Here is a 27528-nt window from a genome sequence, read left to right as displayed (position 1 = left end):
AACATTTTCCTTTTGATTGAGTAGTAGTTCTTGCTTTGACAAGGAAAAAAAAAGCAGACAAGTTGTTGAAACAGAGGCCAAAGATTTTATACAAGGAATGTCATGGCTGCTTTCTCTTTGTGCATTAACATGGTAGTAAAGCTACATGCATTAACAGCACACAGGGCACAGCCTACAAACCAAGAACACATTGTTCACCCATTAAAAAAATAAAGAATACTTTGAAGCACAGAATTATGCTAGATGTACAGAATGTCTTTTAAGAGAGGATTTCTACCTACTCATGCCCTTACTTGGACAACAGAAGTTTATGGCAGACTTTTGCTTACAAAAACATAAGACAGTCCGCAGTAAACTTGGCCAGTACCGAAGGTGTCCTGGAATATCTTCTAAGTCTACTTCCTTGTGTAGGCTGGATGTAGTTGTGAAGGGACAAACACTTTGTGAGCACAGTCTTTCAGAGACAAAGTGAGAACCACTTGTTGCAAGGAAAGTCAGTACACTTGTTCAGAAGATAAAGTTCTTTATAGCAGTTAATTTAATAATACAGTCTTAAAACAGGGTGTTGGGCATCTCATCACACAAGAGCACATTTAATAAGCTGGGGGAAAAATACCACAGTTGCAGGACACTGCATTAAACTCCAGCCATTCCAAGAGGAGGCAACTCTCATGTGGTAAAAGAATTTTTGTCTGTGTAAGCCAAGAAGGGAGAATTTTAGGCAGTTTAATCCACAATGGTCTCATACTTCTTATAAGTGGAACCACAAATCCACAGTACATGACAGTATAAGTTAGGTTAAGTGGTGCTTTTCATAATAAAATCAGTGAATTCATTGCAGTCCTTTCAAAAAAAGATGAAGTCCAATGAGTGCCAGTTGCTAGGAGCAAAGAAGAAAGGTGCCCATTTTCCAGGCTGATTTGTAAGTTCATGTTATTAGAAGAAAGTAAGTCAAATCTGTGCAGTTTGTATGCAACCATATCTGAGAACACAGAGGCTTCAGAAACTACAGGATCACTTAAAAAGTGGGGGAAAAGGAAAGTCATCACAACCCAAACAACTCAAACTTTGTATCTCAGAATTGCCTACAAAACTTGCTCTCTTCTTCTGCTCTGGACAAAACTTTTAACTGCAATGAACTTGCAGATAAACTTTAAGAAAACCTGAGTACATGAAAGCATTGTCAGGAAGAGAAAAACCCTGCTATCTTTTGATCTGGTATTGAAGTTGAAATGGCAAGATCAGAATGCTTTGCCTCCTGCCGTAAGATTTGCTTTACCTTTCAGAGCTCTACCGGTCTCTGCCAGGGAGTCTGTGTTAACTTGATACCTCTTGCACTGCAAGACCATTGCTCATATCACAGTTCAAGCAAACTTGTTAATAAATCTGGGTTTAATCTTCCATGGCCAGAAGGGCAACACCTCTAGATGCAGAGCTGGTTGAACTACCAGGTGTAGTTCATATAACAACACTGGAGATTCCTGGCAGCACAGAGTCCAAACCTTCCTCACAGGACATTACGATCAGCAAGACATTCCAAAAGAAGAATTAGAAGGCCATAATTCTGATCCATTACAGTAAGGAACACCACCATCCATCATCTGAACTAGGAATACTCAAAGCTTCATTTTCAACCATATTCTTAATATACTAAATTATACATAATTGATATATATATATAGTTGGGGTTTTTTAAAATTGGAATAAAATACACTGGATTTTAGGTTGCTCATTTACAAGGGAGCTCCCTCCCTTTTTCAGTTAATTTGAAATTAAAACCTAGAGGCTGAATGTAAGCTCATTCCCAGTGTTCCAAGATGGATATAACACGAGAGGAGGCCAGAAACTGGAAACATGCACTCTGGCTGCAACAGGTTAGAAGGTGAAAGGGAGACCAGATATTTTCATTTGTAACCCTGAGAACATAAGGAATTGCAAAGATCTGGAGAGCAGCCTGGGGTTAAAGGTCACCAGGCTTTTTATTGCAGTTAAAGCAAACTCGGACTGGGTGATCCCATCCGCGAGAGGGAACCGCCCTGCGGTCGTGTGAGCACTCATCACAGAATCCCTGGCCACAGGCCCGGCAGTGGTGCTTGGAGAGTTTGATACTGAATTCCTTCCGGCAATTGTGGCAGTGCAGGATTTCATGATCTGGTACCCAGTATGCAGGTCGGGCAGCATCTTTTACCAGACCTAGGGAGGAAGTGAGGTGAGGGATGAGAAAGAGAGAGAACAAAATAATCCATGAACATGAGCATATCAAGAATGTACTCCAGTGGAGGCACTCACACACTGCAAGTCATATCACTGCCATTAAGGGGGACGTGACCTACTGACAGAATCCTTCAATGCAATGAGCAGCCCTTTAGAGTATTCTGCCATTCTCCCACATTCTGCCTCTCTTCAAAGAGTAAACTGTGTCTCTTTTAATACTAGCATCTTGCCTTACTCAGACTCTTCCAGAGGTTAAGACACTTGCTTTTCCCCACCTTCAGTTTCAGCTGTGGCCAAAAAACCACCAAGTCACCAAACCAAATATTCAGAAATGCATGTAGTGTAGTGTCTGAACTGAGAAAGGGATTTATTCTGCCCTTCATTGAGTCAGAGAGCAAACACCCACAAAGGTGAAGGCCAGACATGCTGTAGGCAAAGCAGCTGAACAATGATCTGTGCAATGTGTAGGAAGTCAGGTGCAACAACAGAAGATTTAAATGTGAAATGTTTGCTGACATACCTAAACTGCCACCCAACACAAGAAAGAGATGTAGAGGTTTCCTGAACTAAGCTCACCATGAAAGATCAGACTACTAATTACTTCCTCATCCTTACCAACCTGGACAGCTTCAAATTCTCACCCTCCCCTCAGAAGTAACTACCAAGAAGTACCAGCAATATCCATGATCACACTTAAAAGGCACTCAGCATCTCTGAAAGAAAACCAAACCTGATAAAATGCTTCCTAATTGGCCAATTTTTAGGGAACTTCAAATGGCAGGTCACTGCAGTGAATCCATCAGGGGAGCATGAATTACTCACAGCTTAGTGCACAATTTTGCATAATAGGGTGAAAAGAGAAAGTGTGATCTGCAGAAACAACATGCTGAAAACCAAGAGGAAACATCAAGCAGAAGAGTCCAGAGGGCTGCAGAACTCTCAACCGCCAGCCTGTCACACAAACTCTTCAAGTTTAATAACAAGTTTTGCCCTTTGAAAACAAAACCACCTTTAGACAAAAAAAAGCCCCATCAGAACAGAAGAGAACTCACCTAAGGGAATGTCCATGGCTGTCACCACAGCTCCAAGCGTGTTTTGCACAGCTTCCCCCACCTTCCTGGCAATAAGTGTACCCCCTTCCTCATCTGAAGGCAGTTCAGCCACATCTGCATGACACAAGAGTGAAGGGCTCAACAACTACGTCCACCACTCTTTTGGCCAAGTTTCAGTTAATTTACATTAACAAAACCAGCAGCAAACCCAAAAGGCAGGTTGTAATCTCTCCTTAGCCTTTATGTTCCCCATCCACAATCTTGGATTGCAGAGTGTTCATTTTCGCAATAATGGACAAAATATACAGTCTGCTGTAACACAAGCACCTCTGCTCTAATGTTAGCACCAGACCATTAGCAGTTGCCAGGAAAACAAAGTAAAGATACTAAAAGTAAAGATAAAGTATTATCTTACTAAAAGTAAAGATTCTAAAATTTCTAAAGAATTACAAAATAACTTTGTCAGCAGTTCAGGTGTCTGGTAGGGTCATCTTTCTTCCAAAAGGCATTGAGCTCTTCAGCTTCCTTACCAAAAACTCTTTGGAAACCCAGTGTGAACAACACTGTCTACACCTACTGAAAATGGTTGTGATCCAGAAATTAGGGACAAAGACTTCGGGCTAGTGCTCAGGGATAGTTCTGTCACAATCAACTCAAGATTACCTAACTGGAGGCCCCTGTTGTCATAGCAGTTGTCACACACGCGCACTGGTGCTGGTCCCCAGCCTCGCTCAGGCACCGGACGGGTCTTGGAAGAACAGCCATCACAGAAGCCCTCTCCACAGGCCCGGCAGTGATGCTTTGTGTCGTTATCTTTGAAAGGTGTGTTGCACTTCTTACAACTCTAATGAGAACAACACAGAAGGAAGAACTGTTAGCTTGATCTTTCTGAGTAAAAAAAAAGAGAGCAGAGGCCCAGGATGGCATGTTTCAGACTGAAATTGTGAAAAATACAGTTAGACACAAGACTTGGGTGCTATCAGTCCCATAACTTTACCCCAGAGAAGTGATTTAGAACAGTAGGTGTATATTGTTCAAGCCAATATATTGCTATGATCCCTTTGTTCACAATCACAAACACAGCCATATCCTGCAGGGCTCAATGATGGATATTTGACCTTTGTGTGGGGTAAGAATTCAGAAGGCAGTCTTCATTGAAGAAGAATCAGCTTCCAGCAAGACACGGGGAATCCTTTCCCAGTTGAACTGTTTGGGTCAATTTTTGCATCTGGTATGAAACCAGAGTTTAATCTATAAAAATAGTACTATCAACTGCAGTGGCCAGCTTTAAGATGTTGATTATTTACTTTGAAGAACAAGTTCATGCAAGCCACAATCTTCTGTAATATTGCTGGGATAGTAGCTCACAAAGAGCAGGGAGAAACCATCTCTTTATCAGGGTTAGGCCAAGTCTCTGTTCATAATTTCTCTGGCTAAGTCAAGAAAGGGAAGAGGAGAGAGCACTTCAGTTTTTATAAAAAAGTTGTAGGAGTAGGGATTGCTGCAGTAAAACAAAGAAACATTTAGAATCTGCAAAGTACTTTATTACTTAAAGAGTAAGGAAAAGGGGTTTTAGCTAGGCAAAGCCTTTCTCTCCAGCAGCTGCTATTTACCAGAATCTGGGAGTTGGGTCTCCAGTAAGCTGGGGCAATCTGGTCTGTCAACCAGGAGGTCACAGCTTTTGTGGGTCCCAGGCTAAGTTCAGACACGGATTGAGCCATGAAATTCATGCCATCCAACAAACGCTGGGCTGCATTGTTGTTGTCTTTCAGAAATCCATCAGTCTGGAATGAAACAGATATTGATTTGAGAATAAAAACAGGGAAACCGTTTTTATTAGATTCAGATGGCTCTGCAACCCATTAGTCCTGATAAACATGAGGGCAAGCAGGAGTAAAAGATTCAGCAGCCCTGCTTTGAAAGACAGAAGTAGGTTTGCACCTTAGCCATTTCAAGATAGCCAAAAGATGTTTGAAAGCCCCTGCAAAGTCTCTTTTGAACAGCAGAGACCAGCTTAATGAAAGGCAATCTATTTTCTCCATCAACATCCAGAAGAACCAAGTTAGCATGTGCATGGCTGCACACGTACACAAAGACTATCCAGCAACCAGACTTACCCCTGGCCAGACATGCTCAATTTCTGTCCTCACTACAGTGTTCACAGGGTCTTGGTTGCCAAACCAGTACTGCCGGCTGCGATACACCACCCCACAGTTGGGGCACTCGATCACGTACCTGCACAGGAGGAGGACAGGTCACCTCTCTGGCAAGTCCTGTGCACCAGGCAGCACAGAGATCTCCCAGCTGCAGTACTCACCCTGACCAGGCATACTTGGCAAGGCCCAGCCATGGGGAATCCGTGGAAGCAGAGGTTTTTGGCACCACGCTGACCTCCATCCCTCGTTCATAACAGGCCTACAACGTAAAGGCTCAATTAAAACTACATCACTGGCAATCCAAAACTACATCTGGCTGCTGTTTGGCCACATAAGGCATATAATTAGCATACAGAGGTCTAGAGCAAAGGAGCACTCATCAGAACTCATTTAAAAACAAAGGAAAAACCCACTATCAATAATACCATCAGGGAAGTATTTCTACATCAATAATGACCGTGATAGTAGCCAAAAATTTTCCTGTATCCTGCACAGATCCTTCAGAAAAATTGGCTAATACCAAGCACTGGGCATAAGCAAATAAGACTAACTATGTCAAATATATAAAAGGTCAACATCACCCAGGTTAAGAGCAGCCAACTTCAAAATTTCGCTAAAAAATGACACATAGCACACAGAGCTGATGAGCTCTCCAAGCAAACATACAAGTGAAATAAGGATCAATTTTTCTTGTCAAGGCTAGGACCACCTCTGACATTAAAAATAAAAAAAGGAAGAAAACAGGCACATGCCTGTGATATTCCTCATTTACTTGGTCATCCTTTCTTTTTTCATTCTTCAGACCTTGTCCTTGTATCTCACCTTGCAAGTGTAGACTCTGTTATCATACTGGTGAGAATATCTGCATCGAGTTTTGGATTCATGAGGGACTCCTTCCTTTGCATGGTTCATGCTCTTCTTACAACCACACCTGAGATGTAAGAGCAACCCATGAGTTGTTGTTCTTAGACACAGGATAGATGTCACCAAGACTTCATTTTTACTGCTATCTTGCATTTTATAGATGTTGTGCCCTCAAACCATCTTCACAACTGTACATACAGCAATGACATAATTTATTATTGAAAGGCAGGCTCTTCAGAAGGAGGTGTAGCAACTGTTTCCCATAAAAAGCAGCATCACACAACAATTCACTGCAGAAAATGCTCAGCATCAGATAAGAAGCATAACCAGCCACAACATCATGCTGCTATACAGCTCCCAGACTCAGAGTACTGATTGCCATCTACTACCCTTCCAGGCTCAATCTTGGGGCTCTTTCCAGAGATCTATAAGCCAAGATCTAATCAAATATGGAGCTCCACTTAGACCTAGTCACTGAATACAGCCCCACTCCAGGATGTACGCTTTAGGATTGTTCATACTGTTTGGGCAAGAAAAATGTCAGGAAAAAAAACATCATAAGAAATTTCAGGGGATTTATTTAGACACTCCTTTCTCCCTGCCCAGCTTGCATTTGGGAAAAGATATGGGCAGCACAGGTTTGTAGTCATACACAAAAATAGGTGGGCAAAAACCACACATCCAGCTGGGATGTGGCAATAGTGGCTGTCCAGTTCACATAAGAGTGAATTTCAAGCTAATTTTGCCTGTAAGTACTAGCTGAGGGCAGTTGATGTCAGGTGTCAAGATGTCACAGAAACTTTACATTCTGTGGCCAAAGGTTGGGGGCAGCACTATGCTTTAAGAGGATGAAGAAGCATTTCTCATCTACTTACCCACAGCTGAGGCACACAGAGGAGCATGTGAAATATTCATCTGGAAAGAAAGAGCTGTGAGCCATCTGGTCATCAGGGATCTCCCCACTGAACCGGTCACTTAGAGCCTGTCAAACAAAAAAGGAATGAACTGGAAAGAGATTAAGGAGACCTTATGCAAGAAAAAGCATGGATTTCTCTACTGGAAGGGGAGGCAGAGAGAGTACGCAGCTAACAAATGTGTCTTACTAGCCTGGAAAACAAAACAAGGATTTGAAACAAACCAAGAATGCAATCTTGCACTTGTATGGAAGTGACTTGAATACTTGTAAGATAGTCTTTTTCTCTGCTCGCCTCTCCTCCTGTTCCTAGTTTGATTTTTGTAGTAGAAATAGGTGGTAGAAATTGCATCCACCTCTGTGCATCCAATCCATGCTCAAAATAGCAGGGTTCTTGCTAAATGGGCTTTGCATTCTGAAAACCTCTGAGAAGAAACTCATAGGATCATTTCTCATAGCTCAGGAGAACACATTTCTTGCCTCTTGGCTCAGAAAGCGCTGCCCTGAGCTTTCCTGCAGCCACCCGAACAACTGCTCTTTTCTGGTGAAATGGCAAAACTGAGACAAAGAGATTTGTACCCTTTCCTAGGAACATCCATTCTCAGTTAAATCAGTCCTTAGTCTTGGCACACTGAACTTTTTCGGTTCTTTCAGGTGTTATGTTTAGGGGGGAAAAAAAAAGCACTGGAACAAAGCAAATGGTTACAGTTCATCTTGATGGAGATCTCTGAAGGCATGAGATCTAGCTGAAACTCTTCCTACAGCTGAGGTTTATATGGTGGCTGCCTGCCTCTCTCTTCCACCCCCTCCCCTCACAGGGTTGAGGTAGGTGGAGTGGGTGTATCTTTGCTGTCTAACAAGGGTTGATTTCACATACACACAGAATTGTGTGTGTACCTCTCTCACCACAGCTTCCCTCAGATAAGTATGCTATTTAAACATTTTATTTCACGTAATTTCAAGGAAATTTGCTTTACATTCTCTTTTAAGATTGACTGATACTGATACTTTTGAGTGAACTCAAAAGGTAGAGGAAGTGGAGAGAAATCTCTAGAAAGTCTTGTGTCCTCAGCAAGTGAAGCAAAAGAAGTTAATTTGTAGTCAGTAGTGACTTGAACACAGCAAACACTTTACTGGTCATTAATTTAAGTATATCTGAAATCAGGCTACTTGATTAATGCAATAATGTCCTAGAAGTTAAACTAAAATTAATGATTCCAACCATTTTTCCCTTTGTTGCCTGTCTGCTCCCAAATGCAAAGAACTGAGTACATGCCACCGTGACACTTCCCTCTGTGCCTCAGCTACCACTAACACAGAGCAGCCAGAATTATCTGTTCCAACAGCTGTGACTAACACCAGAAAAGACTGCCAACACTACCTCCTTCTGCAGATATGCCTGGCTCTGCCTGCCCCTCCCCAATTACAACTATGTTCTTCAGGCCAAAGAAAATATGATGTTAATCAGGCAGTGGTATGTGGAAACTTGTAGGAAAGACTGCAAATTTAAAGACCCAAAAATCCCTCTGACATCCTAGCAAAGTAAACCATCTAAGAAAATCACTTGCTCTAAAGTAATACATCATTTGGCTTTATCCCATCCTGTTCCCTAGCTACAAGCACAACTGCTTTTTGCCTTCTAGACCTTGGGTTATACTACTCAGCACTAGGTTTTGCCAGCTATTAACTCTCCTCAAGTCTCTTGCATTTCCTCCTCTTGTGCTGAGGCCAACTTTATGAATTTTATAAAAAAACCCCTTTGAAGGTCTCTCTTTGTCAATCACTGTCATTAAGTGCTTGTCACTCACAGTATCAGTTACTTTTTTCTTCCCAGCTCCCATTTATGATCTTGCTCAGTTTGGCTCTTTAATTTTTCTTCCACAGTCCTTACTGAAGTGTTTGTTTTGAAGTAAAAAAAAAAAAAAACAAAAAAAAACTACTCAGCCTCCCTGGCTGAGGGAGAATTATCATTCTCATGGAAGACTTGCATGCAAGTCTGCATCACTGTTTCAGGTGCTCTGCCTTTCTGAGCCACAGCTGAGTTAACAGCAACAGTGGTACAAATAAACACTGTGACAAACTCTTCTTCACTTACTTTTAGTGCTTTGTAGATAACCCCAGGCTGTCTAGGTGACCGAGTAGTATTGTTCTCCAGCTGCTGCTCCACAGCTCGCCTAAGCCCAGAGAAATCTGTTGGAGGATTGTATGTTCGTGTTCCCTTGTAGTGAATTGAGCTGAAAGCCTCAGGAAAACAGCTCAGCTTCCGAAACCGATCCTGAATGAGCTTCTCAGGAACCTCAGAAGGATGATCTATATATAAGAGTACCAGCAAGTTCATATACAACTGATTGCTTAAAACAATACTTCAATTGCATAGTACTTTCATATGCAATATAGACCTAGTTTTCTTAATTAAATCTTCCAATACATCTGGAATGCAGTTATCATTATATTTTAAAACAAGGAAAAGAAACTTTCCAAAAGCAGTCTCTGTTTTGTGATATACAGCTTTAAATTCTAAGACCGATTTTCTCAGGAAAAACCAGACACATCTAGATTTTGAAACATAGATATCCAGATTAAGGAGCAAGTTAGGACATAATACAAGGAAACACAATGTCAGCACATTTGTTAGTTCTTCTCACCAGACCATAACTTGGTATAGCTATTCCTAGCACGTGATAAGTGGAGGACATGAACCTTACATGGGCTGCCTGTTCTCCATGCCAATCCTGTAGCAAGGAATACCAAGCCTTTATCAACAACTTGTACACGGCAAAGCACTTCAGAATGGGCCACATCAGGTCTGACTCTACAGAGCCAAACCCATGCTCCTCCTTGCTTCCAAGTACCTGCTGTACATTTCAGAATAAGGCAGGCCCCATCTTCCCTGTCCTAAAACTACACAAACACACTTCAATTATCCATTGAGACAGATGGTTACAGCTTTCTGCATATCCATATATGCCAAGAGGCTTCTTTCCTATTCCTACTGTGATCAGAAGTGACCATAAAAAAATATCTTTTTTGTGACCCTGACTTTGCATACAGGTGCAAAGTGTCCTCATGGGTCACTAAAGGCTGAACTGATTAAACAGAAAATGTCAACAACTTCAAGAAAGGCTGAATTGCTAATCAGCAAATTGGTACATAAGGAAAGGATCTGCCTTATAGGTAAGTTAAAAGTTATTAAGAAGTTAGTCCAATAATAATCAGAAAGAATGTCAAGTTCTTCTACTAGTTTAAAACCTCACTGTTTAGAAAAGCCAAAATGAGAATGCGGGTCAGCCAGGACTGTTGAGGTGTTTATTACACAAGAGATGGCTCCTAGATATTCACAAACAACAGGACTGAGCCTCAGCCACTGCTGCCCATGGGATAGACTCATGTCAGAGAAGTTCATGGAGAACTGTCTCCTATGGGAGGGAACCCACATGGAGCAGGGGAAGGACTCCTCTCCCTGAGCAGCAGCAGGAGCAATGTGTGATAAACTGGCCATAATTCCATTCCCTGTCTTCTTGCATGGCTGGCAGGGGAGGAGGTAGAGCTGGGAAGGAGGGAGGGATGAGGGAAAGCTGGTTTTAAGATTTATTTTACTTCTCATTACCCTACTCTGATTTTGTCAGTAATAAATTCAATTAGTATCCCCAAATCAAGTCAGTTTTCCCCATGATGGTATTTGATGAGTGATCTCTCCCAGACCTTATCTCAACTGATTACCTTTTCATTATATTTTCTCTCTCCTGTCTAGTTGTGGAGGGCAGTGACAGAGAAGCTTCGGTGGGTGCCCGGCATCCAGCCTGGGTCAACTCACCACATTAGTTTTTACCTTCCTCTGTCATATCACCCACACTTATGAACTTGTATGATGACCCCTCCTGTGGCTGGCAGAACTCATTCCTATTCAGTGCTGATGTTCAGCTGGCTAAGAGGATTATTCTAGCTGATTTAGAAGAGGAAATGCTCTTCTAGTTCCACAGCCTGGTTCCCATGACCGAAACCAGTGAGAGCAAAACCCAAATCACATTTCTACATGGCAGTAAAGAGTGCTGAATATTCAGTGCAACCTGATCATTTACAGACAGTATTTAGCACATTGTAATTGGAACTGCCTACTCACCAGAGCCCAGTAGCTTGGTGTACACAGTCTCATGAAAGATGATGACACCTGGACCCAAAGTTGACAGAGGAACATCTAGGCCACAGCGGGCTGTGGTAGCTTTTAGCTCCTTGGTGAAGTGTTTTAAATAAGCCTCCGAGGCATCACCAAGGAATTTGAAGAGGTCATTGTGGAGCCTGTCAGCACGAGTACGGTAGATGACAAGGTCAGAGATGGCCAGGACCTTCAGCAGCAGCCGTGTTCTCTGGCTCAGGTTGACAGTGGCCCCCAGCAGGCCCTCTGTATCAATGACCACCACTCTGCGGACAGGGTCATAGGCTGCCCAGACGCCAACTGTGCAAGACTCCTGCGCAGGAGACGTCTTGAACACTTCCCGGCCATAGAAGAAAGTGTGGTTAAGGGTGTGAGACTTGCCATCCCCTGTGTTCCCAAAGATGGACACCACCTTTAGGTGCTGGTCAGGACTGCAATCCAGTTTCTTAATAAAGTCTTCCTCATTCCTTACCTTCCAAAACAAAAAGAGAAAAATATTATAACTATGTAATTGGAATAGACAATACTGAAAACACAGCTGGTGTCAGAATTCATAAGATTAAAAAGAGTGATTACCTCCTCTTCAGATTTCATCATAAGTTTCTGAAGCACCAAGAAGTACAAAGCAAAATACTAAAATGCAGTTTGTAAACTGTACACATTGATGGGATTTATGTTGTTTCATCATGTAGCTGTTTTGGAAGTGATGCCTCACTGTGATTATGTACATAGTCAACTCTCTAGTACATCACCCCATTCTCAGAGACAGCCCTTTCAGACAAGGGAGCACAACACTACTTCCAAGTCTGTCAGAACAGCTACCTGGAGCATGGCAGACTTTCTCAGTAGCACTGGTCTCCTGGCAAACATGCAAATGCAGGAGTGAAAGAGGGGATTGCTTTTACCACTTTAACTTGCCTCATCCACAGAGACTGAGTACCTGTTTAGGTACAAAAGTCTCTGCCATGCACTTGTGCTGCACCTGTCCACAGCCAGGGGTTCTCAGACACAGACTGTCCTATTCCCACTGCTCTGCAGCTGATCAATCCTTCAGCTGGAAAGTGAGAGCAGAGAAGAAGCAGCAAAACTGTACACTGCAGTCAGGTACTTGAAACAGGTCAAACTGGCTCTCACAGAAGTGCCACAACTACCTCAATGATCCCTTTCATAATTTACTGTATTGTACTTTAATTAAAAAATAAAACAAAAGAAAACACACATACAAAACCAAAAAGAAGAGCAGGTAACTTCCCTTTGGCTTTACATAGTTTAAGTGTCAAGGATCATGCTGTCTGGGCTAAAGAACAGGGCATTTTCTCTTCAGATACTGGAACAACAGGAGCAGATAAACAAGCAGTGAAATGGGCTAGGGCTCTGTACGAGAGCCTGTCCTTATCTTGTTGTAGAATAGGTCCTTGGCTTTCAGAGGTTTCATGCTTCATTCATTTGTTTAGCTCTTATTTTTTGTCTTCCAATAGGTTTTGTCCATACATTATATGACAGGGAAGAATATGACAAAGGCACTTTTTGAGAAAGATTAAATTCACTTTCTTCATCTCAATTCCCTCTTCAAGGAATCCCCATCAACTGGAAAGAGCAGGGCTTCCATCCCCTCTCACCTGCCACTTAACTTCTGGAAGCTCTTAGCTATTTTCATCCTGGGAGTACAGTTGGAAGATCTCACAGTCTATGAACCAGAGAGGCAATGAGGTAATAAATGGTTTCTTTGAACAAGCTTATTTGTACATCAGCAAATTAGTTTAAGGCTCAATCAGCCCCATTTGCTTTGGTCACACCTATCAACAGCACCCAGACTTTGAAGGAAAATAAAAATCAGCCAGTGTGCCAAAACCATAAAAAATAGCCAGTGTGCCAGACTGTGGTTGGGAACAGCATTCACAAAGAAAACCTGTGGGCTGTGGGCTTGCAGTAGCTTCTCACAGACTCAAACTGTTCAAGGCAGCCTTACAGTGTAGAAGAAAACAGGAAACAAGAGACATCAAAATGCTCTCAAGAGAATCTTTCCTGGTATCTGTAGGGGAACATAAAGATACACTGAAATTACAGGTGCACAAGAAAGAGTCTGTTTTCTTGGTAGCTGTGATTATTAGCTTATCATCAGGAAGATAGCTTAGATGATGGATGCAGTTTTGCTTAGTGTCTCTTAAGATGTCTCTGTGGAAGAAAGGAAGTTCTTGGTTCATGGAATAGCTCCTAAAAACATTCATATACTTTACAATATAAAAATGTTATGTGTACATAAGCAAAAAGGAATATGATAATGTATTCTTCAAAAATGTTTTGGTTTTAAACCAAACTTCTCACCAAAAAGGTGACAGGTCCTTTTTGCCAGATTCAATAGTTATGTACTCCCTGGACAACACAAAAAAATATCAGTTTTTTAACAACTGCTTAAGTATTGGCAGGATAGCTAATGGCTAAGATCTTTCAGCCAGCACTAGTTATTACTTTGGTAGCAGTTTGGGAGAGTTTGTTGAATGGGCTGAGTCAGTAATGTCAGGAGACACAAAGGACAGGAGGGACAACCGGAGTAAGGGTAACTCTGATATATATTCCCACTGTTAAGAGACAGGAGTGAACTCAAAGTTACACTGAATATCAAATCACATACCCGAAGTTATGGCCTTCTAAGTTATCCCCTTCTAGGCTCTTTGCAGACCTCCTTTCAATACAGAACTCAGGAGTGATTCGAACAAACAAGTTACCCAGGAGCACAAGAATGCTCCAAAGTCTTGCTAGTCCAATGCTTATGTCCCAGAGGACTTGGTAATGAATGAGGAAGAACTTAAGACATTAAATGAGTAAATGTTTCCTAACACGCTTTACCAGTGCTCAGGAGTCAGATGACCAAGAACTTCTTGAGCAGTGGTTGCATTTAGATGCTCATGGTGGTAGAGAACTAGTAGACTATCCTCCCTTTTAGAATCTAGTCATAATTTTGGATTCTGCAACATCCTTACAATAAATTCCATGTGGGAGGAGAAATAACAAAACCAAAACCAAGCCAAAATGACCAAAAGAAGCCCTTCCCTTTGAAGTTGAATATGCTTGTACATCACTGGCTGCTCCTTGCTCTTGGGCACTAGTTGACTTAAACCAACGCTGAGTACAGGAATGATACTCTCAAAGAACCATCCACAACAACCCCCATATCAGTAGTCCAATTTACTTCCCTTGAGCAAGTTCCTTCAAGACATTTGAAGTCAGAGTGGGTATAGTGTCAAAGCAGTAATCCCCACTTCTTTGTTTTGCTTCTCATCTCTAAAACAAACTGGTATGGTACCACCTTGTGTTGCACATGCAAAGGGCTCACATTTCCATAACTGTGTCCACTTCTATGTTGCCCAAGAGCTCCACATCTCTGAGGTTCACAGCAGAGGGTAAATACAAAACCTTCCTTATGTTGCACACCAAAGTAAATTAAGGATGAAAACTTTATGTCTAAACGAAGACATGAGTCATATCTCTTCAGCTCCTTCTTGATTTTGCCATTTCTAGTACCTGTGGGATCTCAGCACCTCAGGACTGATGTGCAGAGTGACCGAGACCACCCTTGGGGGGCTCGGGAGTCCTGGAATGTTGCCAGAAGTGTCTGGTGGCTGGACTTTGATCCTGCATGGGAGACGACACCTGTATGAGGATGGGAGGATTTCACTGGGGTAAATGGTGAAGGGATAAGTTAATTAGAGTGTAAGACACAGGGTTTAGGATTTCTGTACAGGGGAGTCTAAAGAAGTAAGATGGAGGAATTGGGGCATGTCCTGTTCTTCTTCTTCTTCTTGGCCTCCATCTTCTGTAATGTTGGCACTTTGGGATTGGTTATTACTAAAAGTGCACTGGTTAATAAGGGTAAAAGGCATTGGGGAAAATTGATCAATATTGTATACGTAACTTTGAGTATAAAGATAGGTGACCGCCCCGGGGGCTCGCAGTGTGCTCATGGCTGGCTGCTGAGCAGACCTCTGTCGGGCCGAGAGAAAATCTTTTAGATAAGCAATTAATAAACACCGAGACCGAGAAAAGATCTGGAGCCTCTTCTCGTCCTTTGAAGCATGGGCTGGCCAAGGCCACCCCGGGCCTTTCCAGGTCACCTAAACAGCCGAGAAACCGACAAGTACCTGCAACTCATTTATACTTTTGTTATAGCTCTTAAGAGATTCTCTTCTAAAAAGAACATTAAATCACAATTTCAACGTACACTGAAAATAAGGGAGAAATCTATAAAGCAGATTTCTTCCTTTAACTACAGCCAGTAAGACTAACCTGAGAAGAATAAGCTCCATCACAGTAAAGTGATGGAGCCACCAAAACTCACATCTCTGCAGGGCACCTCACCATCACTCCTGAAAAGGCAGTGCACAAACGCGGGGAAGCGTAACTGGCTTAACCCAGCAACTCAAGTGCAACAGGCTGTTAAAAATGCAACTGGAAATTTCCTACTTTTGCCCCAGAAGAAATTTTGTTGATATCCACAAGTGTCTCTTGTTATCAAGTGACAAAAAAGATGGTTCCCTCTGAGGAAGAGAAACTTTCTGCTATGAAACCCACAACATCAACAGAGCTGTGAGACAGTCCCTAAACCACAGTAATTCAAATCCTGTTTCCTCAAAGATCTTAGGCTAATTCAGGTTGAAAGTGACCTCAGGAGCTCATTACTTCCTCTGATTTTCAGAGTCCTCCAAACAAGAGATTTTGACTATAAGCAGGTGCTCAAGAAGAATCAAAGCTGACTTTTAAGTCCAAGCATCTCTAGTTTTCTACCTCAAGTTGCCTCCTATACCTTTTCTTCTGTATGACTTTCCATGGAAAATATAATTTATGCCATTACTCAAGTCTTCCACAAATAACTTAAAATTCATAGTTTAATAACTCCAATTTGATACCGAAATAAGTGCCTCTAAAAGACAAATTTCCTAAAAGCATGATGAAAAGGGACAACAGAGCAGAAAAGAAAGACTCCAATAACCTTAGTGAGGAAAGAGCATGTCTCATGTCTACCCCCTGCCACCTCCAAGACACAGCACTAAGAGGAGCAGTCATGCCCACATGTGCTAGGCAGTAAGCATGCTGGCTGGGCCATGACAGCACACATACTGCTTCTTACTCAAAAGGCAGAAAATGTGGACAAGCACTGGATAATGAGAAGACATCCCAGAAATTAGACTTCATTAATTCTACTGGTCAAAGAGTTACTTTTTACTAAGTAAATGTTTTACAGTAGCCTGAGAAAGTTTCTGCAAAGGGCTGTGCCAACAGATTAGTTTAGAGAATGGTGTATGTCATACCAGTAGTTCCAATCTGGTATTCAAGAGTAAGTTATTAATCACTTATCACTTATTAATCACTGATCCAGTGAACACTTAAACACATTAATCACAACTGTCCTCATTGATCTCCTAGCCTTCAGCCAAGCTAATAGTGGATATCAGTATTTTCAGGCTTGGAGTCCTACAGAGCCTCAAGCCCAAACTGAAGGACCTGACACCAGATGGAGAGAGGACAAAATAAAACAGGGGACAGACAAGCTACAGGGATGTAAGGCTAGATTCTCACACTTTGATCTTATTCCCCATATGGGTGCAGGTCTGGCTCAAGCAGATGAAAGCATTTGTATTAGAGGTGTTTCCTAACCTGAAGGTTTTTTTCCTGTTTATTTGTCTTCACTGCAGTACCACCTATGGGTTCTGTTGAGAATTGTTATCAGCCACAGTACATATCCAAGGACAACACTGTCCCTGAACTCAATATATTTTTCAGACCAAAATTATCCTGTTCCTTCCCACAGTGCTGGCATAGGAATTCAGGTTCAATATCTTCATGGGTTTGTATGGAGCTTAAAGGCATGAGTTTCAACAGGACTTACAGGTCCCTGCAATGAAGGGCAGAGGCTGCCCATGTGTGAGGCCCATGTCCATTATAACAGAACTCTGAGAGAGACAAAGACAGAAGAGTTAAGTCCTGCTTAACAACTCTACCCAAAGAGATACTATTTTAAATGTTTTAAAGACAGTGGTGGAAAAAAATCAAGAAGATTGGAGGTAACCCAGTTTGAACAGACTCCTCCCTAACCCAAGAGGAAATATTGACTGAAATATTGCTATTACCAGGTAAGTTAACCTAGTAGACAACAGCTAAGTTATATCAAATTGCTCAAAGCAGAAAAAAGACTACAAAATCCACTAAACTGTTTGCTTGCTGAAAAAGTACTTTTTCAAGGACTGAAGACTAATAAAGACTTTGAGGTGAATGCAACCCCTGCAAAAATAACACTAACATAATAGTATCATCTAACTCTAAAAGAGAACATGAAACAATGATGCAGAAATCATGGTTTTGTATACTAAATATCTTTAAAGTTCCTGTAGATGTTAATTTGGCCACAGAGCTACCAATTACCACCCCAAAGTCACAGTTCTAGCAGCAGAGACCACGTCCACATGAAGAGACTTGCCCAGACGACATCAACTCAACAAGCGAGTTCATGCTGTCTTCCTAAATACTCCTAAGAGTAACTCAATTACCTGTGTGAACACCACTTACACCACTGTCCTTGTTAAGAGGGGCATTTACAAACTTACTTGTATAACAGTTGCATTCTTCCTAGAAAACAGTTAGTCTGGTTATTTTCCCAATTTCAAGGTGTTTGAACCAGGCCAAAGGACTCAGTCTTCTGCCTTTATGTGATCCTACAGCAAAGCATTAACAAGCCAGGTAAAAAGGCCAGAAGTGTGTACTGCAGTGACAGCTGCCTCCCAGTGATCACTGCAGAAAAGAGAAAGTGAAAGCAATGGAAAGGACAGAAAGGCTACGAGACAGCAAGCTGATTTTATTTTCTTGAAGTACCCCAAAGCACTCACATCCCATTCCTACTGGCAGCATCCAAAAGGATTAATGGGAAAAGTGCAAAGAGGGGTACAGCAGGGGAAACACTAAAACACCCCATTTTCCCCATCAAGACTATTTACCTCAGAAACTGATCTAAGTTCAGGAACTTATTGAATGAAAAGAGTGGGAAATTCCAGAGTAGCTTGCAGGCTCTCTCACCTAAGTCAGTGACAACTGACTCTTCCTTCCAAATCAGCACTCATATAGCAGACAAAAGAGATGGGAAAGAAGCAAAGTATTTGACTTTAATTAATGCCCAAAGTACTGCATCATGAAGAAGGTACAAGACTGGTTCCAGGGAAAAGCACTATTTCTAAGTGGCTATGTTAAAATTAGCTAAGAGTTAGCCTGAGACTATCAAAGGAGCTGTGTTTGTTAAATGGATGGCTCTCTCTCCTGCCTTCTAAAAATAGTCTTCCAAAACCTGGTATATGTCCAGTGGAAAAAGGAACACTCTTAACCAGCAATTGCTGAGTAGTTTCTCTACTACTTTATTCCAAAGACAGAAAAACAGTGCACTTAAATTTAGGTGAACTGATAACAGACTGAGATAGGAGTAATACTGATAAATTACAAAGTAGTAAGAGAAAAATTCCTAGAGTGTAGGACAGTAAACTCCCCAAAATACTTTGGCAAGAAAACTTCTCTAAAGCACAAAGAGGAGGAAAACTCATCTATAGCACATCAACAGTATCAAGGGACAGAAATTACATATCCTGATCCAACAGATCACACCAGTCTAAATAATTCAGATCCTTCAATATCTTTTCTTCCTCCTTTATATCTGTGGCAAATATACTAGCTGTGACTCCTTATTTTATAGGATATGGACTAAATTTCCCAGAAATTTACAGCTGAATGTAAAAAGCACCAAAAAATACCCCATCAAAAACACATCCCCCCAACAGCAAATGAAGCAAGAGTGTCACAGGAACTAGCACTATTTGCTAGACAAATGCAAGTCAGACTTAAGAAATCGTGACCTTCTTTCATAAAAAAAAAAAAAAAAAAAATTAGCTCCCATTAATGGACAAAGAGTACTTGACAAGAAAAAGTATTCCTAGAGACTCCACTCTCTCTAAAGTCCCTAGACTTCATACAGGCTCAATTCAGTAGATAATAAGGAAAAATCACAGTACTTCCATCAGGTTTACAGCAGGAGTGAGAAAAGCAAAGCAGCTAGCAGCCCTGCAGAGTCATCACTATGTATGTGTAACTTTTTAACAGGAGGGGACAGAGGAGGACACATGGACTATTATGCTGTTAGTGACAGGTTATTTGATGATTGTACAAAATGGTCTGCATTTAAATAAGGGCTACAGGCCCTTTTGCCTTATCTTAACTGCAAAGCATTAAATAGCTGCTGCTTATATTTGCTGAGGGGAAGCCCCTACTCCTTTAGGTGTCTAGACCTGCTAGAAGGAATAGAAAAGACCTCAAAGAATGGGGCTATATTTAGGAAGTTGAGGTATCTATTGGCACAACAAAAAGACCCTGCAAACTGAAGAAAGGGAACTCATATGGGTATCTCAGGGGAGACATAGCAATAAATGTATGCTCTTTTTCCCTCATAAAATTACACAGCTGGGGAAATTATTTTTGTGACTAGATAGAGGAAAATTTTTCTTTTCTTCTAGACTCCTTAGTAAGTCAGACTACAAAGTCAGTATCTTTTATTTTTGTTTGCAATTCACAGATTGGGTAATTTCTTGTGACAGAGCTAGTTTCTGGTCAAAGATGAGCAAATTCTAAGGCAGATTATTAATAACCAAGCATATCCTCTATCTTCTGGTGTCAATTAAACACTTTTTCTACTTCTATTAAGCATATGTGATGAGTCCTGAATTAGGGCTTTGGACAAAGTGCTATCCTAGAAGCCATTAGTGACACTACAACCAAGTTCTGATCGTGTGTTAAGAGCTCCCAACATCTGTTCCCCAAGATAAAAATGTTGTTATGCATTGTTAAGCATTTAGCCCTGCCTCAAAAGCAGTAGAAAATAAGAGTTTATTGTACAACAGACGTATAACTCTGCTTTATGGAAAAGAGCTTTTTTGCAAGCGTGTTATATAAAGACAAAGCAAAAATGGAAACTGTTCCAGAATTGCATTAAATATAAGTACAAGCGACAAAGAGAGATCCAGGTGAGTGGAAGAGTTCATGGGACAGTAAGAGAGCCTCAGGATTTGAAACAAGTATCACGGCCTGAGTCATGTTTTTATTGCTGTATTACACTCTGTTTTTCTTAATAGATACACAAATACCAGTTTAAAAAACCCAATTAATCGACTCTGACTTCTTATGGGAAGTGCCTCTTGTGTGCAAGGGGCAGCACTAGTGACAACACAATGATGCTTGTTTGAGAATCCAGGAAGTTAGAGATAAGAAAGGAAAGCTGACATCTTGGCAGAGCAGATCAGGAGATTCAGTTGAGGGACATACACATCTAATAAAAGAAGGCACATAGTTTGAGTCTAACAAGGCAAAAAGGAGATGTGGAAGACTTAAAGAGAGCAGCATAAGTGGGAGATGTAAAGACTGACACGACCAAAGCAATTGACTGAGGAAGTAATCCCCACAATATCATTCTCAGATGAGCCAGGAAGATAGACTATGTCAGGACCAATTAACAAACAGATGTAGCAGTTATCAAGAACAATTTGATTGAAGCCTCAGCTTTAGATATGCAATAGATAAGGCCAAAAGTTTAACACTGTGTAAAGAGAAACTGCATAACTGAGCTTGAGAAAGACAGCCTAGAACGGGGTCTAAACTGCAGGTGATGCCAGTTTATAAAGCATCAATAAGTTTTGTTTTCTAATAGAAGTCAGTGAGGTCTTATGAGGAACAACAAGTCCTGGAAAAAGGAAGAAAAAATCCATCATGTAGGTCAGGATGCCTGGGGACTAACTCACAAGAGTTGCAAAGCATTGTGCTGTGTGGTGAGATAGCTGGGGCTGGGCTCCATGAGGAACCACCTCCCTCCCTGTTCTTCCACAGACTTGTACAAACTTGGATTTAACCTTTAACAACATTTTTTTTTACATGAGATAGCCAGCCTCTTTTTGTGGTGCTCAGATACAGTGCTCTTATGATGAACATCACAGAGAAGCTTGTATTTCACAGATACAAACTTTAGCTACCATTAGTTTTCTAAAAACAAGCAGTGGTTTAAAATGAAACATTTTCTGTCTATATGGATTTGAATAAGCACAGGAAGTCCTCAGCTTTCTGAGCTTATGCTATGCCTGCAAAGCACAAAAAGCTTTGAGCAGGCCAGCACATCTGTGCAACATGGCACAAAGACAATTATGCAGACGTCAGAATTATCATAGCTGTATCTGTGTAGTGCTGAGCCCAAACCGAGAATTTCCACTTCTCCCCTGAACCAATTTGCTCAGGCACAGCTCCTTATGGGTTAATCCACATTGTTTCTGGATCTAGAACTAGATCAGTCATTTGCTTACACACTATAAATATTCTTCAGTTTTAGAGCTACCACCTCCAAGAAGCCAACAGGAGCAGCTAGATGAAACATAACCACTTGAGCTTAATAACTCCAGGTTCCAAAGGAAACTAAAAAACAAATCTTTTAGCCCTGTGTTCAAGTTAGATGTTTGTAAACAAATACACATGAGTGATTATCTCAATCCATCATCTGCTGCTCCAGCAGCGTTGACTAGTTCCATCTAATTTGGGAGGGCAGTGGTGGTATAAGGGTGATGGAGCTTTTACCATCTGTAATCTTGTAGCTTTTAACATTGCTAAGGCAGAATCTACCACTGATAGCAAATCAGCAGTTTCCTCTCTTATTTCCCAACCAATGCAACAACTTTCAAGTTCCAAAGGTCACTAACAGTTAAAGACGGTGGAACTACATAATTCTGTTAAATTCTTATGCTGTCTGCTCAAGCTTAAAAAGCCACACACTCTCAAACTCTGAATCTCCATATTTCAAGTTACTAATATTTTGGTATTTTTGGACAAAAAATTGGTTTAAATAAAGAACATTTTAATGATTTCTCCCCAAGTAATGACAAGCACAAAATAAGAGACTGATGATCACTTTCCTATAGCTAAATTAGTTTCTCCTCCTCTTATTCCCAAGAGCAAAAGATGACTACTTAGCTCTGAAGACATTTGCTGTGGCATCTGACAGGCCTTTCTAAACAAAGGTCCTTATGCTCAGTAGCAGAATTATCACTATAATAGCAAGTATTCTTTAAATTCCAGCTGTCAGAAAATAATTTAATTGAAATCTCTCAAACTGCTTTGATACTGGCTGTGAGATGTCACACACGTATTCAGCTGTGAGGAAGAGAGGATGACTCCAGATGGAAGAGCTCTGATTCAATATCTTGATACTGAAATAAGATCATTTTTGGAGAGCTTTTTCAACCTAACCCTGATCTCACCAAATTGCTACAATCTGATAAAGGACCACTGCTATCCCAATAAGGAAGTTGGCTTTATTGCCCATGACATTTAAATAGCAAATGCACTTGCTTGCGGGAGGCAGCCAAAGGTCTACCTCAATAAGGCTTACAGATTCATGAGTATAAATATAACTTAAACCAGTACAACCACACACAGACACAGTTTGTGAGCAGCTTTGCAGGACAGCCCTGTTCCAAGGCATTTCAGAGCTTGCTCTAGTGGCCAGAGGAGGATTATTGAAAAGTCTGTATCTTAAAGTAATAGTTGCATCTGTCACACATTACAAGGAAATAAGCGTGTGCTTAGGGCTTGGAGGCATGCAAACTTGAGATTGCTACAGACCTGAAACTCAGGCACTCAGTTTACAGTCACTGTTGTCTGGCATACTGTGTGTTCTATGTCAGTGCACCATAAGGACTGTCATCCTTTCCTCCCTTTCCCTTTCAAAAGCCATAACAGTTTAGCAATTGGTACACCTGAATTGACAAAAATATGACCCAAGTATCTAGCAACCATTCTATATTATTGTATAATTACTGTGTACATACATATATATGTATGCACACACACTTCTATAGTATAGAATAGATATGAGATACTTAAGTCAGGTTTCCTCGGGATGCCTGACAGGCACATCAAATGTTACTATGATGGATACAAATAACTATCAAGAGTAAGAATATAATCACAATTCTTTTTAACAATGGTAGCATGAGTATGTTAAATTAGAGCAACCTGATACTGAATCTCCATTTTCTTTCAGTGGCTTCTGAATGAGGTTTAACATAGGGAATGCAAACTGAAAGTCAGAAAACAAAGTTCAATTTTTAGTTGTGTAATTAATCTGCTCTGTGGCTTTCATACATTTTGCCTTCTAAAATGCTTCCCAAATATAAGGGCTAACAGGAGACTTCTATAACTGCGTATACTGAATGCTAGATTTTCTAAAATAGTGCCTCCTGGGAGGCTGCTCCAAGTCAACTAGTTCCTATTATTTTTATCAGCAGACCTACCCCAATGGCAACTTCCCCCTCTTTCAACAAAAGGCTAATATGTAATAATATTTGTGACAAGCAATATAGTTTAACAATGATGTCTGTAGGACTTGTATGGAACACTTATTTCTATTTTGTTCTAAGGCTAAAAATCTGATGGATTTATTGGTGAAAAATGGTAGCAATGGGCTGCAGTCTTGCATTATCACTACTTGGTACAGTGCCCTCTCCTAGTCATACAGCAGGAAATTGTCTGTCAACACTCCCATTTACAGGACACCTACTGAAATACAATGTATTCAATTTTGTTCAGGAACGATCAGCATCCTGCACAGACAGCTCTTATCTTAGTTGTGTGTGTCTCAGCACAGAGTCAATTCTTTCACCAGCTTTGCTTACCAAGCCTCTTAGAGGAGGCTCTTGCCACACATAAGGTTTTAATAAACTTGACCTTTTGAGGAACTCATGAGCAAGGCCATTCGCAGGCACTGTGTCTTTTTAGCCCAAGATGCTCAGTGGCACTCGTACTTTACCTGGCCATCATTTTATTACTGTTGCTGCCAATTACACTTCAAGTATTAACCATACACCACAGTAGCCTGTTAGACTAAGAAAGAAACTAAATCATCTTGCCTGTTCACAGCAAACTACAACAGTTCTTACCTGAATCTCCTCAGTTTCATCCACCAAGAGGAAACTCACAACCTTCTCTGTCATCTTCCTTCTCTTGGTCTCCTCATCCATCCCCTCGTCCTCTTCCTGTTCTTGGGCTTTGCCAGCATGGTATACGGTGACAGGGTGCTTCCTTCTGTTTCCCCCTGCATGTGTTCTCTTCTGACACTCCACACAGAGGTTGATTTTGCACACCTGGCACCTGACTGCTGCTATCTGCCTTGAGCCCGTCATACTGGCATGCATTATGTTCCCATTGGCACCTTTGCAGGAGTCACAGTACGGGACATGGCCGGGTTTTATACGGGTCCGTTCATGGTTCCGCAACCTTTCTGGCTGATGCAGCTCTTCTTCACAACGCTGGCACTGCAGGCTCCTGCACTCATCACACTCAAAGATTGCTTCATCTGTCCCACTGCAAACATAGCTTTCCTGGCACAGCAGTGTCGTGTTCTGTCCTTTCTCCACAGTTTGCGTGTGGGCACTCATCTTCAGGTTTCTTTAAAGCAATGTTTTTCCCTCCTGTTTCTGTTCCAAACAATGATAAGTGTAAAAGTCAGTTCCAAATTTAGTATTTCCACAAAATAAGGAAACACAAGAGGAATGCTGTCTGTACTAAATTTTATATAATGAGTATATGGTTCTGTAAGATTCATACACTGACCTGCCTTGCAGGAAGAGTGGTGTTAAGTGCTAATGAAGTTTTCTTTCTCCAAAATAAACTTAGACAACGTGGCTGGTTTCACGTATTATTATAATACCCAAATTCTGGTATACATTCTTTCTCTACTTAGCTGTTTAACGTACTGTCAGTGACAAGAAAAAAACCCAGCCTGGTGTACTTCAACAGATGCAGCAAGTATTTCCCTGAAGCTGAGAACGGAGAAGCTGATGACACAGAGACAAAAAAGGCATCAGAAATGCACAAATGCATATATACGTACACACACAAAAGGACCGTGTCAAGACTAGAAAATTCTCTGCTTTCACTCCACAGCTAAGCTCCTCCTTCAGAGAGTTCACAGTATTTATTTGCTGGGAATTTCCTGATGTGCTTCGCCAGATAAACAAAAATCCGCTCTCTTTGTGCGCTCCTTCTAGTAACACTAGAAGACGATCGCTTCCGCGGTCTTGCTGACAGACTACGGATTTTTTTCCCTCTCCCTCTGCGCCCCAAGTTGCCAGAGCACAGCCCTGAGACCAGCGCCCGCCGAGGGCAGCCTGCGCACCCCGCCGCCTTTGTCTCGGCCGCTGCCTCCGGGCCGCCTCCCAGCCAGCGCGGAGCCCCTCTCGCTCCGGGATGACCCTCGGCGCCTCCTCTCCCGGCCAGTCCCGCGGCCCCGGGCGGGCGCTGGCCCGCGAGCGGCCGCACTTGTGGCTCGTCCGTCCGCGGGGGCTGCAGGCGGACCCCGCCACCCGCCTGCGGTTACGTAACGGCGGTGCCGGCCGGCGCCTCCCCCCGCGCCCAGACCTACCTGGGGCTGCGCCCGGCGCCGCGCGGCCGCCCGGGAAGGGGGAAGCCCCCGGGTTCCTCCCGCCGAGCAGCGGCAGCGGGCGGGAGCCGCGGTGGGACCGAGAACAAAGGCGGCGCGGCACGGGGCGCCGCGAGCCGGGCTATTGTTTACAAGCCGGCGGCCACCTTTCTTCCCCTTCCTCCCGCCGGCACCCGGTGACTAAGGACTCGGGTCCCGGCCGCGGCTTCCTCCTCCCCCCCGTCCCCTCTGCTCCCGGGGGGGATCTCCCGGTTCTCCTCCCCCAGGGGTCGACCATGCAGTCGGGGCGCCCGGGGGAACTGAGCAGGGCAGGGCCGGCCAGGACCCGCGCCCCCTCCGCCCGCTCCCCTCGTTGTCAGCCAGGATCAGCTGATCGCGGGGAACTTCGGGGTTATTTTCTCACCGCGGAGACGAGAAGGCGGCGAGCAGAGGCGGGGCGGCGCGGGCACGCCGGGAGCTGTAGTCCGGGGGCTGCACCGCCCCGGACTCGCCGCGCCAGCCGGGACGCGCGGGGGCCGTGGCGGGCAGGCGCGGTGCCGCGGCCCTTGCGGTGACGCGGAGGTTTTCTGCTCCCCTCTTTTTACTGTTTCACACCGGCCTGGGTTCCCCAGGGAGCTGCGCCGGGGGAGTGCAAACAGCCCTCAGCAGGTTTTAAAGGGACGAAATTCGTAAGGAAGGTCTTTTCCTTCCACCCACCGCCTGGAGAACGACGAGGCGACTGCTCCCAGGCATCCGGATCGGGCAAATGAACGGATCACGGTGTCCACCTGAGAAGGAAGCACTTGGCGCCCAAATCTCATCTGCCACTCATGGGTTTAAATGAAGTCTCGACAAGGAGAGCCACTGGTCACTGTCATTGCAGCTTTTGGGGTTTCTTTCACTACTGTAGCTTCAGCCTATGGGTAAACAGCCATCATTTACATAGCTGAAAGAGACTGCAGATCCAAAATAGAGGCACACACCTGCCAGAAGATGGCAGATTCACTGTCACAAACAGTGAGCCATGGGAATCGGAGCTGAGTGCCAAACAGAGACGGTCAAAGAAATCACTCGGTGAGGAAGGACCTTGGCCTGTAGTGGCTCCAACCCCATGTTGGCTCATGGGGTGCTACAGGAAAATAGCGAGTTACTTTTCATTGGCTGATTTAGATAATATGCAAAAATATTTTTGTTGTAGCATAGCCAGTGCACAGGCAATTTCTCTTCTAAAGTAACAAGAGTTTTCAGCTGGATGTTTGGATCAAATGCTAGCGGTTACTTCACCAGAGGAGGGACATGCACTGTTTTCCTTCAGTGGACATTGCATGTTGATAAGCACTAACAGCTACAAGGTGTCCCTCCCTGCTTCAGTTTTAGACAGTTTCACAAGGGAGCTAAACTACAAAACTGGATATCCATGTAGAAGGCACTGATTGCAAGTTTACCTTTGAAGTATCATCATTTCACAAAACTGAGTCAACTGGCCCAATTACTGCAAAAATGAGGCATCAATGAATTTTCTAACACAAGGAGTGAATGAGGCCCTCTCAGAAGTAAAGTGCATTGCTGAAGTACTTCTGTTATACTAGATTGTACTATATATATATTTGTGTAGGCATATATATTATTTATTTCTTTCTTTCATGCAGCTTAGTGATGATGAATAACTGAAGACTGGCACAGTAACTCTCTTC

General features: G+C 42.6%; 1 protein-coding gene across 4 annotated transcripts; it reads right to left on the bottom strand.

Annotated features, from left to right (window-relative positions):
* Nucleotides 1–62: 62 nt before the first annotated feature.
* ZFYVE1 (zinc finger FYVE-type containing 1) lies at nucleotides 63–26219 on the bottom strand. Of its 4 annotated transcripts, XM_059473576.1 has the most exons (13): nucleotides 25838–26219; nucleotides 25027–25250; nucleotides 24354–24890; nucleotides 11320–11824; nucleotides 9295–9509; nucleotides 7162–7268; nucleotides 6245–6353; nucleotides 5584–5681; nucleotides 5384–5501; nucleotides 4880–5050; nucleotides 3930–4110; nucleotides 3267–3380; nucleotides 63–2193 (listed from the first exon to the last, which is right to left on the bottom strand). In XM_059473576.1, exons 3-13 carry the CDS (start codon nucleotides 24849–24851, stop codon nucleotides 1961–1963), a joined length of 2349 nt encoding a protein of 782 aa, XP_059329559.1. In that variant the 5' UTR covers nucleotides 24852–24890; nucleotides 25027–25250; nucleotides 25838–26219; the 3' UTR covers nucleotides 63–1960. The 4 variants fall into 4 exon arrangements, with proteins under 4 accessions (XP_059329559.1, XP_059329556.1, XP_059329560.1 ...); XM_059473573.1 differs by lacking the exon at nucleotides 25027–25250; XM_059473577.1 differs by lacking the exons at nucleotides 25027–25250; nucleotides 25838–26219 and adding an exon at nucleotides 25307–25764.
* Nucleotides 26220–27528: the final 1309 nt, after the last annotated feature.

This window comes from Ammospiza nelsoni, chromosome 6, assembly GCF_027579445.1.
Source record: "Ammospiza nelsoni isolate bAmmNel1 chromosome 6, bAmmNel1.pri, whole genome shotgun sequence".
Taxonomy (NCBI): domain Eukaryota; kingdom Metazoa; phylum Chordata; class Aves; order Passeriformes; family Passerellidae; genus Ammospiza; species Ammospiza nelsoni.
This window is presented reverse-complemented; position numbering and strand designations above follow the sequence as displayed.

What these genes read in the sequence shown, in the direction of transcription:
- ZFYVE1 (XM_059473576.1), bottom strand. Translation starts at nt 24,851, where the DNA reads ATGAGTGCCCACACGCAAACTGTGGAGAAAGGACAGAACACGACACTG. An exon ending in TCTGTGTGCCTCAGCTGTGG is followed by an intron (nt 6,354 to 7,161) that starts GTAAGTAGATGA and finishes CTTACATCTCAG; the next exon opens with GTGTGGTTGTAAGAAGAGCA. An exon ending in CAACAGGGGCCTCCAGTTAG is followed by an intron (nt 3,381 to 3,929) that starts GTAATCTTGAGT and finishes TGTGTCATGCAG; the next exon opens with ATGTGGCTGAACTGCCTTCA.